General features: G+C 49.5%; 1 protein-coding gene across 1 annotated transcript; it reads right to left on the reverse strand.

The window, feature by feature from the left end:
- Window positions 1-185: 185 nt before the first annotated feature.
- LOC123504640 (uncharacterized PE-PGRS family protein PE_PGRS54-like) lies at window positions 186-10,680 on the reverse strand. Its single transcript, XM_045255352.1, has 6 exons — window positions 9,933-10,680; window positions 9,789-9,860; window positions 3,795-9,347; window positions 2,712-2,962; window positions 2,369-2,474; window positions 186-1,956 (listed from the first exon to the last, which is right to left on the reverse strand). Exons 1-6 carry the CDS (start codon window positions 10,678-10,680, stop codon window positions 1,787-1,789), a joined length of 6,900 nt encoding a protein of 2,299 aa, XP_045111287.1. The 3' UTR covers window positions 186-1,786.
- Window positions 10,681-12,108: the final 1,428 nt, after the last annotated feature.

Raw genomic sequence — 12,108 nt, forward strand, 5'->3', positions numbered from 1 at the left:
ATAATTACAACTGTCACCAGATCCTTATGCTACTGTACATATTTTTGACAGACGCCACAGCGTAATAAATCAATCAGATCTCTCTCTCTCTCTCTCTCTCTCTCTCTCTCTCTCTCTCTCTCTCTCTCTCTCTTCTAATGGAGTTTTCATGTCCGCAGAAATAAGGTTGTGGAATAAAGGTCAAATTATGGTTATCTGTTGTGTTATATTCAACAAGATAATGGTCACATAATTTACGTCTATGGTACAGTTGTATATTTCGCTCAATATATGGTTGATGTTGAATAAGACAAGAAAATAAAGTGATTCTTTTCTTATAGTCTAAAACTAAAAAATAACAAATACGAATAATCGATAAGAAATAGTAACTTGCATCATCGTAATCACCAACGTGATAGTAATTTTTAAAAGCTACAGAGTATTGAACAAACAAATAGAAAAGGAATCGCAATAAGTAGGATTTACTTGGTTGGCAGCAGACAAGAGGAGAGAATCTGGGAAGAGTGAACGAGTTTCAATCCTGCCGCTGCTTCAGTAAGGAAAATTGTAACAACACATTGGTTCTCACACACTCCAATCATATAATGACAATGTCGATGAAATGAAAAAAAGAAAAAAAGAAAAAACCTGCATCTCATTTTGGAATATGTTTTCTTATTTTGTAAATAAAGATATCAATAAAAACACATAATAAAGAAATCAAATATTTCTTTTCCGACATCAACCAAATATTGTGATTTACCAATTAAATAACACAGAAACAAACAAAATCACAAAATGGTTTGGCACATTATACATGTGTGACTCAGTTACATGTTAAGTATATGCCATCAGGCCCATGCACGCACCTCCCTGTCCATAATAAATAAAAGATATCTTGAGGTAAAATTATAAACAAATTAGTCTTACGCGGCAAAGTAGCATCTATAGAAATATACTCACTCAAGAGTAACCGAGTCATAATGCCTTGCACAATAATGCGGTGCTATGCTCTGAATGCCCAGCGTCCCGCCCCTGCATGGAGCAAGGTAGCGGGACAGTGAGGACGGAAACGTCGTAAAGCTTATGGAGAGATGCAGCTAAATCCCAGTCACGATGCATCGCTGTGTTGGATCCGTCTCAGAAGAAGCTGACGAGTAAGCATTTCCTCATTACTGAGTTCTCAGCCAGAAGAAAACAAATACGAATATATTTTCTCGTTCATAGTTGGAGAAACCGATTGTCACGGCCTCTTCTCAAATATAAAAATGTCTAATCTACTTACACTATGTATCAATAAATACAATTGAACAACTTGCAACAGCAACGTTCTTTTCGTCGAAAGATGATAAAGATCATTATTTTTTCCTGATCTAAGAATATATCCATGAAAAGATGAGGTTAAAGAGCATAAATAAGAATGGTCGCTCTGGAAATAGCAATTTACACACTACAATTAGACTAAATTGAATTTCACTTGGTGAACAGAAATAAGTATTACATCCGCATAAATTATCTGTTGTTCACATTAATAAGCTGCCTTAGAACACTGCTTTAGAAACTGATGCAATGTACCTTTAGTCATTGTTTGCATCGCAATACTTTTTTTTTTTCTTTTTTTTAGTTTCTTTCGCTGTGCATCGCTTACCACGAATTAGTGTTGCAACCATTTCCTTCTTATACGTAATTGCAATCTGTCATGTAACATTGTCAACACCAAATATCTCTGGTTAACTGTATAATTTCAAGGGAGAAATCCTTCCCTGAAATACGTATAAGGAGTGTTTCTCACAAAATTGTTTTATTACTAATTTCTGAAGAACCACCAAAGATCTTTCTTTCTGAGCTGGATGGTGGTGGCAATTCGCAGGTGAGGTCCTTGCATCTTTCTCTGACATGGTGGTACCTCGTCTTCTGGCCAACACCTCTTGCGTTCTTCTGAATAAGCGAAGGTATCGGGACATTTATACAACAGACCTGTGGAGAGATACAAGGAGATGCAAGCGGTATGGATGGAAGCTTCCTTATTCATTAAATACCGAAGTAACCTCTATTAAGCTTTGATAAAATGGTTTCTATTTTTATGCATGCGATATTTTTTTTCTGATTATCTCTTATAATATTAACATTCTAAAGCAAATCCCTAAGTTCCCTCACATATACATTTTCTTATACTGATGATTTTTAATGTACCCCGCACACACACACACACACACACACACACACACACACACACACACATGCACACACACACACATACCACCACCACCACCGCCACTACCACTGTCATTCCTTCACAGCCTCCGCCATTACCAACGCTTCCACCTTTATAACAGTTTTGTTTGCTTTCAAATGCGTGCAATTCTAATGTAACGACAACGAAATTTACCCTTGAGTTTGCCATCTGTCTCTGAACACTTGTAGAATCGAACACAGTCGCCCTCGAAGGGATAGTATCCTGGTGCCGGACAATCGTACAGGCTACTCTCGTCAACCTGCAAATAATGTGAGATTGGTGTGAATATATGAAGGTATCTCACATCTGGTTTTTATTCTTGGCACATACACAAAAAATAGTAAACAATTCTAAAATTTTCATTTCTTTGAAGTAAATAACCTAATAAAATTTGTTTGCACTATATAAGTAAAAAGTGTGCTAAAAGGTTAAACAGAAATATTTAAAATAGTGGATTTTCTTTCAGTGCTTTTGAGATATTATCCTCATAACTTACAATCCATGTCTTCTGTGTAGTAGTCGCCATCGTTGCTGAACCAATAGTAGTTTCAGGAGCGAAAGGCATAAGCGTAGTTATCTCAGGAGCCATTGGGTCAAGCGTGGTATCAAGATCGTCTAAGTCTGGCGTGATAGATTCTGATAGGCCGTCAGATGTTTCTTGTGTGACAGACGTGGAGCTGACTGACGGCTTGGATGTGATCGGGGTAGGGTAAGGTGCCAAGGTGCCGTTGCAGGGAACACTTTCAGCTGAGGGAAGTCTCTATAAGTAACTGTAGCAAATAAATAAATACACACACACACACACACACACACACACACACACACACACACACGTACACACACACACACACACACACACACACACACACACACACACACACACACACAAACAAACACACAGCCCGGTAGCTCAGTGGTTAGAGCGCTGGCTTCACAAGCCAGAGGACCGGGGTTCGATTCCCCGGCCGGGTGGAGATATTTGGGTGTGTCTCCTTTCACGTGTAGCCCCTGTTCACCTAGCAGTGAGTAGGTACGGGATGTAAATCGAGGAGTTGTGACCTTGTTGTCCCGGTGTGTGGTGTGTGCCTGGTCTCAGGCCTATCCGAAGATCGGAAATAATGAGCTCTGAGCTCGTTCCGTAGGGTAACGTCTGGCTGTCTCGTCAGAGACTGCAGCAGATCAAACAGTGAAACACGTACATGCACACACACACACACACACACACACACACACACACACACACACACAAGGAAATTACTAAAAGTGAAAATGTCAATTTCATCGATGGGTAAGTAATTTTTGAACCAGCATAATAATCAGTCAGAATCACATTGAATTCATTTTCAATTTTTTTCCTACTCATAAAACATTGTTACTTACTCAGTATGAGATGCACTATAAATGAGGAAGAAATTTGAAATTTAAGGCTGAATAAAGGAGGAACGATGAACAATGTTTCAAAGTAAACACTATTTACAGGAACACGATAATTGTATAAATAATTTCATTGAAAAGAGCTTGGATAAAAAGAAAAACAGAAAAAAACAGAATTGTAAACAGTAAAATAATAGACACTAACCTTCAAATGAGCACTGCTGTGAGACTTCATCAAACACAAGCCTAGCAGGACAGGTAAAGATTGGGAAGGTCCATTGCGTGCCATCCCATATGCAGTAATAGTATCTGTTGCAATACAGTGGATGTCTACGATACTTGTTGTCGTGGTAACACATAAGTACGAATGGTGGAGGAACACCTGATCCACCCAAACCTCCTCCAGCAGTTCCAGGTGTTCCAGGGACTCCAACACTTCCAGACACTCCAGGAACTCCGACTGTTCCAGGAATTCCTGCCGTTCCAGGCACGCCAATTGTTCCCGGGACACCCGGGATTCCTGCTGTTCCAGGAATTCCAACTGCTCCTGGGACTCCTGCTGTTCCAGGCAATCCAGCTGATCCTGGCACTCCTGCTGTTCCAGGTATTCCAGCTGCTCCAGGGATTCCTACCATTCCAGGAATTCCAGCTGTTCCTGGAACTCCTGCCGTTCCAGGAATTCCAGCTGTTCCTGGGACTCCTGCCGTTCCAGGTACTCCTGCTGTTCCTGGGACTCCTGCCGTTCCAGGTACTCCAGCTGTTCCTGGGACACCTGCTGTTCCAGGAATTCCAGCTGTTCCCGGGACTCCTCCTGTTCCAGGCACTCCAGCTGTTCCAGGGACTCCTGCCGTTCCAGGTACTCCAGCTGTTCCTGGGACACCTGCAGTTCCAGGAATTCCAGCTGTTCCCGGGACTCCTCCTGTTCCAGGCACTCCAGCTGTTCCAGGGACTCCTGCCGTTCCAGGGACTCCAGCTGTTCCTGGAACTCCTGCCGTTCCAGGCACTCCAGCTGTTCCAGGGACTCCTGCCGTTCCAGGTACTCCAGCCGTTCCTGGGACACCAGCCGTTCCTGGTACTCCAGCTGTTCCCGGGACTCCTGCCGTTCCAGGAATTCCAGCTGTTCCTGGGACCCCTGCCGTTCCTGGAATTCCAGCTGTTCCTGGGACTCCTGCCGTTCCAGGTACTCCTGCAGTTCCTGGGACTCCTGCTGTTCCAGGCACTCCAGCTGTTCCTGGAACTCCTGCCGTCCCAGGCACTCCAGCTGTTCCCGGCACTCCTGCTGTTCCAGGCACTCCAACTGTTCCCGGGACTCCTGCCGTTCCAGGCACTCCAGCTGTTCCTGGAACTCCTGCCGTTCCAGGCACTCCAGCTGTTCCTGGAACTCCTGCCGTTCCAGGCACTCCAGATGTTCCTGGGACACCTGCCGTTCCAGATACTCCAGCCGTTCCTGGGACACCTGCCGTTCCAGGTACTCCAGCTGTTCCCGGGACTCCTGCCGTTCCAGGAATTCCAGCTGTTCCTGGGACCCCTGCCGTTCCTGGAATTCCAGCTGTTCCTGGGACTCCTGCTGTTCCAGGCATTCCAGCTGTTCCTGGAACTCCTGCCGTCCCAGGCACTCCAGCTGTTCCCGGCACTCCTGCTGTTCCTGGAACTCCTGCCGTTCCAGGCACTCCAGCTGTACCTGGAACTCCTCCCGTTCCAGGCACTCCAGCTGTTCCAGGGACTCCTGCCGTTCCAGGCACTCCAGCTGTTCCTGGAACTCCTGCCGTTCCAGGCACTCCAGCTGTTCCTGGCACGCCTGCCGATCCAGGCACTCCAGCTGTTCCTGGGACACCTGCCGTTCCAGCCACTCCAGCTGTTCCTGGAACTCCTGCTGTTCCAGGAATTCCAGCTGTTCCCGGGACACCTGCTGTTCCAGGCACTCCAGCTGTTCCCGGGACTCCTGCCGTTCCAGGAATTCCAGCTGTTCCCGGAACTCCTCCCGTTCCAGGCACTCCAGCTGTTCCGGGGACTCCTGCTGTTCCAGGCACTCCAGCTGTTCCCGGGAATCCTGCTGTTCCAGGCACTCCAGCTATTCCCGGAACACCTGCCGTTCCAGGGACTCCTGCTGTTCCAGGCACTCCAGCTGTTCCCGGCACTCCTGCTGTTCCAGGCACTCCAGCTGTTCCCGGAACACCTGCCGTTCCAGGGACTCCTGCCGTTCCAGGTACTCCAACTGTTCCGGGTACTCCACCTGTTCCAGGCGCTCCATCTGTTCCTGGTGTTCCAGCTGTTCCAGGCACTCCACCTGTTCCAGGCACTCCAGCTGTTCCTGGGTATCCAACTGTTCCAGGCACTCCAGCTGTTCCAGGTGTTCCAGCTGTTCCAGGAATTCCTCCTGTTCCAGGCACTCCACCGGAACCAGGAACTACACCTGTTCCTGGATAACCGACTGTTCCAGGCACTCCACCTGTTCCGGGCACTCCAGCTGTTCCAGGTGTTCCGGAAATTCCTCCCGTTCCAGGTGTTCCAGGTGTCCCAGGTGTTCCAGGAATTCCCCCAGTTCCAGGCACTCCACCTGTTCCGGGCACTCCAGCCGTTCCTGGTGTTCCAGGAATTCCTGTTCCAGGCACTCCACCTGTCCCTGGAACTCCAGCTGTTCCAGGTATTCCAGGAATTCCTCCTGTTCCTGGCACTCCACCTGTTCCGGGGAATCCTCCTGTTCCAGGCACTCCACCTGTTCCTGGTGTCCCAACTGTTCCAGGCACTCCACCTGTTCCAGGTGTTCCTGCTGTTCCAGGAATTCCTCCTGTTCCTGTCACTCCACCTGTTCCGGGGTATCCTCCTGTTCCAGGCACTCCTCCTGTTCCAGGTGTTCCAGCTGTTCCAGATGTCCCTGCTGTTCCAGGAATTCCTCCTGATCCTGGCACTCCTCCTGTTCCAGGGTATCCTCCCGTTCCAGGCACTCCACCTGTTCCAGGTGTTCCAGTTGTTCCTGGTGTTCCTGCTGTTCCAGGAATTCCTCCTGTTCCTGGCACTCCACCTGTTCCAGGGTATCCTCCTGTTCCAGGTGTTCCTGCTGTTCCAGGAATTCCTCCTGTTCCTGGCACTCCACCTGTTCCGGGGAATCCTCCTGTTCCAGGCACTCCACCTGTTCCAGGTGTTCCAGCTGTTCCAGGTGTTCCTGCTGTTCCAGGAATTCCTCCTGTGCCTGGCACTCCACCTGTTCCAGGTGTTCCTGGTGTTCCAGGAATTCCTCCTGTTCCTGGCACTCCACCTGTTCCGGGGTATCCTCCTGTTCCAGGCACTCCACCTGTTCCAGGTGTCCCAGCTGTTCCTGGTGTTCCTGCTGTTCCAGGAATTCCTCCGATTCCTGGCACTCCACTTGTTCCGGGGTATCCTCCTGTTCCAGGCACTCCACCTGTTCCAGGTGTTCCAGGTGTTCCTGCTGTTCCTGGCACTCCTGCTGTTCCGGGGTATCCTCCTGTTCCAGGCACTCCACCTGTTCCAGGTGTTCCAGCTGTTCCTGGTGTTCCTGCTGTTCCTGGCACACCAGCTGTTCCGGGGTATCCTCCTGTTCCAGGCACTCCACCTGTTCCAGGTGTTCCCGCTGTTCCTGGTGTTCCTGCTATTCCAGGAATTCCTCCTGTTCCTGGCACTCCACCTGTTCCAGGGTATCCTCCTGTTCCAGGCACTCCACCTGTTCCAGGTGTTCCAGCTGTTCCTGGTGTTCCTGCTGTTCCAGGAATTCCTCCTGTTCCTGGCACTCCACCTGTTCCAGGGTATCCTCCTGTTCCAGGCACTCCACCTGTTCCAGGTGTTCCCGCTGTTCCAGGTGTTCCTGCTGTTCCTGGGACTCCAGCTGTTCCGGGGTATCCACCTGTTCCAGGCACTCCACCTGTTCCAGGTGTTCCAGCTGTTCCTGGTGTTCCTGCTGTTCCTGGCACTCCAGCTGTTCCGGGGTATCCTCCTGTTCCAGGCACTCCACCTGTTCCAGGTGTTCCAGCTGTTCCAGGTGTTCCTGCTGTTCCAGGAATTCCTCCTGTTCCTGGCACTCCACCTGTTCCAGGGTATCCTCCTGTTCCGGGCACTCCACCTGTTCCAGGTGTTCCCGCTGTTCCAGGTGTTCCTGCTGTTCCTGGGACTCCAGCTGTTCCGGGGTATCCACCTGTTCCAGGCACTCCACCTGTACCAGGTGTTCCAGCTGTTCCTGGTGTTCCTGCTGTTCCTGGCACTCCAGCTGTTCCGGGGTATCCTCCTGTTCCAGGCACTCCACCTGTTCCAGGTGTTCCAGCTGTTCCAGGTGTTCCTGCTGTTCCAGGAATTCCTCCTGTTCCTGGCACTCCACCTGTTCCAGGGTATCCTCCTGTTCCAGGCACTCCACCTGTTCCAGGTGTTCCAGCTGTTCCTGGTGTTCCTGCTGTTCCAGGAATTCCTCCTGTTCCAGGCACTCCACCTGTTCCAGGTGTTCCAGCTGTTCCAGGTGTTCCTGGCACTCCACCTGTTCCGGGGTATCCTCCTGTTCCAGGTAAACCACCTGTTCCAGGTGTTCCAGCTGTTCCAGGTGTTCCTGGTGTTCCAGGAATTCCTCCTGTCCCTGGCACTCCACCTGTTCCAGGGTATCCTCCTGTTCCAGGCACTCCACCTGTTCCAGGTGTTCCCGCTGTTCCTGCTGTTCCTGCTGTTCCAGGAATTCCTCCTGTTCCTGGCACTCCACCTGTTCCAGGGTATCCTCCTGTTCCAGGTGTTCCTGCTGTTCCAGGAATTCCTCCTGTTCCTGGCACTCCACTTGTTCCGGGGTATCCTCCTGTTCCAGGCACTCCACCTGTTCCAGGTGTTCCAGCTGTTCCAGGTGTTCCTGCTGTTCCTGGCAGTCCAGCTGTTCCGGGGTATCCTCCTGTTCCAGGCACTCCACCTGTTCCAGGTGTTCCAGCTGTTCCAGGTGTTCCTGCTGTTCCAGGAATTCCTCCTGTTCCTGGCACTCCACCTGTTCCAGGGTATCCTCCTGTTCCAGGCACTCCACCTGTTCCAGGTGTTCCAGCTGTTCCTGGTGTTCCTGCTGTTCCAGGAATTCCTCCTGTTCCAGGCACTCCACCTGTTCCAGGTGTTCCAGCTGTTCCAGGTGTTCCTGCTGTTCCTGGCACTCCAGCTGTTCCGGGGTATCCTCCTGTTCCAGGCACTCCACCTGTTCCAGGTGTTCCAGGTGTTCCAGCTGTTCCAGGTGTTCCTGCTGTTCCTGGCAGTCCAGCTGTTCCGGGGTATCCTCCTGTTCCAGGCACTCCACCTGTTCCAGGTGTTCCAGCTGTTCCAGGTGTTCCTGCTGTTCCAGGAATTCCTCCTGTTCCTGGCACTCCACCTGTTCCAGGGTATCCTCCTGTTCCAGGCACTCCACCTGTTCCAGGTGTTCCAGCTGTTCCTGGTGTTCCTGCTGTTCCAGGAATTCCTCCTGTTCCTGGCACTCCACCTGTTCCAGGGTATCCTCCAGTTCCAGGTGTTCCTGCTGTTCCAGGAATTCCTCCTGTTCCTGGCACTCCACTTGTTCCAGGGTATCCTCCTGTTCCAGGTACTCCACCTGTTCCAGGTGTTCCAGGTGTTCCAGGTGTTCCTGCTGTTCCAGGAATTCCTCCTGTTCCTGGCACTCCACCTGTTCCAGGGTATCCTCCTGTTCCAGGCACTCCACCTGTTCCAGGTGTTCCAGGTGTTCCTGCTGTTCCAGGAATTCCTCCTGTTCCTGGCACTCCACCTGTTCCAGGGTATCCTCCTGTTCCAGGCACTCCACCTGTTCCAGGTGTTCCAGGTGTTCCTGCTGTTCCAGGAATTCCTCCTGTTCCTGGCACTCCAACTGTTCCAGGGTATCCTCCTGTTCCAGGCACTCCACCTGTTCCAGGTGTTCCAGCTGTTCCAGGTGTTCCTGCTGTTCCTGGCACTCCACCTGTTCCAGGTGTTCCTGGTGTTCCAGGAATTCCTCCTATTCCCGGCACTCCAACTGTTCCAGGGTATCCTCCTATTCCAGGCACTCCACCTGTTCCAGGTGTTCCAGGTGTTCCAGGTGTTCCTGCTGTTCCAGGAATTCCTCCTGTTCCTGGCAGTCCACCTGTTCCAGGGTATCCTCCTGTTCCAGGTGTTGCAGGTGTTCCAGGTGTTCCTGCTGTTGCAGGAATTCCTCCTGTTCCTGGCACTCCACCTGTTCCAGGGTATCCTCCTGTTCCAGGCACTCCACCTGTTCCAGGTGTTCCAGGTGTTCCAGGTGTTCCTGCTGTTCCAGGAATTCCTCCTGTTCCTGGCACTCCACCTGTTCCAGGGTATCCTCCAGTTCCAGGTGTTCCTGCTGTTCCAGGAATTCCTCCTGTTCCTGGCACTCCACCTGTTCCAGGGTATCCTCCTGTTCCTCCAACACCTCCAGGTCCTCCAACACCTCCAGGTCCTCCAACACCTCCCGTTCCTCCAACACCTCCCGTCCCTCCAACTCCTCCAATTCCTCCAACACCTCCTGTTCCTCCAACACCTCCTGTTCCTCCAACACCTCCTGTTCCTCCAACACCTCCAGGTCCAACACCTCCTGTTCCTCCAACACCTCCATGTCCTCCAACACCTCCAGGTCCAACACCTCCTGTTCCTCCAACACCTCCAATTCCTCCAACACCTCCAGGTCCAACACCTCCTGTTCCTCCAACACCTCCAATTCCTCCAACACCTCCAGGTCCAACACCTCCTGTTCCTCCAACACCTCCAATTCCTCCAACACCTCCAGGTCCAACACCTCCTGTTCCTCCAACGCCTCCAATTCCTCCAACACCTCCAGGTCCAACACCTCCTGTTCCTCCAACACCTCCCGTTCCTCCAACACCTCCCGTTCCTCCAACACCTCCAGTTCCTCCAACACCTCCAGTTCCTCCCATTCCTCCAACACCTCCAGTTCCTCCGACACTTCCCATTCCTCCGGATCCCGGTGTGTCCACTCCAGGTGGTTCCGGCAAGGGCAAGTTGGCCATGGCTCCGGCGCACTCCGGTGGGTTCTTCACCGCGTAAGGATGGTTGCAGATATCAAGATCATCATCGAACACAGTACCAAATGGACAATCAAATTTGAAAACTGAGAATCTGAGGCCCATTCCGCTCATATCAACACACCGGTAAAATTTATGACATGTTCCTGGTACAGGAAAAAATCCCTCTTCTGTGCAGGCTAATGAGCGAGCTTTGAAGAGGCTGTTACCTCCAGCGGTTCGGACATCCGTAAATGTTCCTTTTCCGGAGTTCAATCGCCATCCTCTGTTGATCTTGGCCGTGCGAAACGACCGTCTGTCCCTTAAGACTGGTTTGTCAATATCGAGAGCTGAAAAGTAATAAATAATTTTACATTCTTTTTACATATTTAAGTATAACTACATGACACATACAACCACCCAGACAACCATCCATGCGCTCACGCCCACGCGCCAGTATACACACACACACACACACACACACACACACACACACATCATTCTATGTATTGTTGCTGTGGTAAGCAGTCACTGCGCATCTCCTAAATCTATTAACAGTGATGTTCCTCAGGGTAATTCCTGTCACCCACTCTCTTTCTATAATTCTAAGCCAAACGTCTTATTCAATCTTGGCTGATGATACCACCCTACACTTTTCAACCTTCAGAAAATAAACAAATCATGTACGGATGACAAAAAAAAAAAAAAAAAAAAAAAAATATGCCAGACTTCTAATATCTCTGAAATATCTGTTTGGGGCAGCACAAACCTGGTAAATACCTCAAAACATGATTTTCTCCAGTTGTCAACTCGACACAACTTTCCGAACAACTATTCTCTCTCTTCTTCAAAGACACTCAACTGTCCCCTTTTTCTACACTGAACATCCTCGGTCTGTCTTTTACTTACAATCTAAACTGGAAACTTCACATTTCATCTCTAAATAAGACTGCTTTTATGAATCTAAACGTCTTGAGCCATCTCCGCCAGTTTTTCTTACCACCATCCCTTGCTAACCCTGTACAGAGACCTTATCTGCCATATCTGGTGTATACTTCACATGTATAGGAGATGGGCGGTAGCACTCAAACAGTTCTTTTAGACAGAGTAGAATCAAAAGCTTTCTCTCTAATCACATCTATTTCTCTAACTGACTGTCTTCAGCTACTTTCTCATTGCCGCAATGTTTTATTTCTTACTATCCTCTACCACAACTGTTTTACTGATCTTGCTAACTGCATGCCCCCCCCTCTCCTTTTGTGGTCTCACTGCACAAGACTATTTTTTCCCTCATTCCCATTATGTCCACCTCTCTATTGTAAGAGGTAAACGGTATTATCAATCATATATCTGGTAAATTCAGGGAATCCTTGCCTGCTTCTGTATTTCCACCTTCCTATGACTTGAATTTGCTCAAGAGGAAAGTTCAAGATATTTATCCCATACTTTAGATTTTCTTTTTTAATTTATACCATATGGACTTTTCACGGGAATTTCTGGGCTAAAGGGGGTACTTTTTTTTAGGGTACCTCCTATCTCAAAGTCCACCCATTA

Source organism: Portunus trituberculatus, chromosome 16, assembly GCF_017591435.1.
Source record: "Portunus trituberculatus isolate SZX2019 chromosome 16, ASM1759143v1, whole genome shotgun sequence".
Classification (NCBI taxonomy): Eukaryota; Metazoa; Arthropoda; class Malacostraca; order Decapoda; family Portunidae; genus Portunus; species Portunus trituberculatus.

Coding starts and splice junctions, on each gene's coding strand:
- LOC123504640 (XM_045255352.1), bottom strand. CDS start 10,680: ATGGGCCTCAGATTCTCAGTTTTCAAATTTGATTGTCCATTTGGTACT. Junction 9,348..9,788: donor ACCTGGAACACCTGGAACAG/GTGGAGTGCCTG, acceptor CACCTGGAACAG/GTGGAGTGCCTGGAACAGGA. Junction 2,475..2,711: donor CTACACAGAAGACATGGATT/GTAAGTTATGAG, acceptor CATTATTTGCAG/GTTGACGAGAGTAGCCTGTA.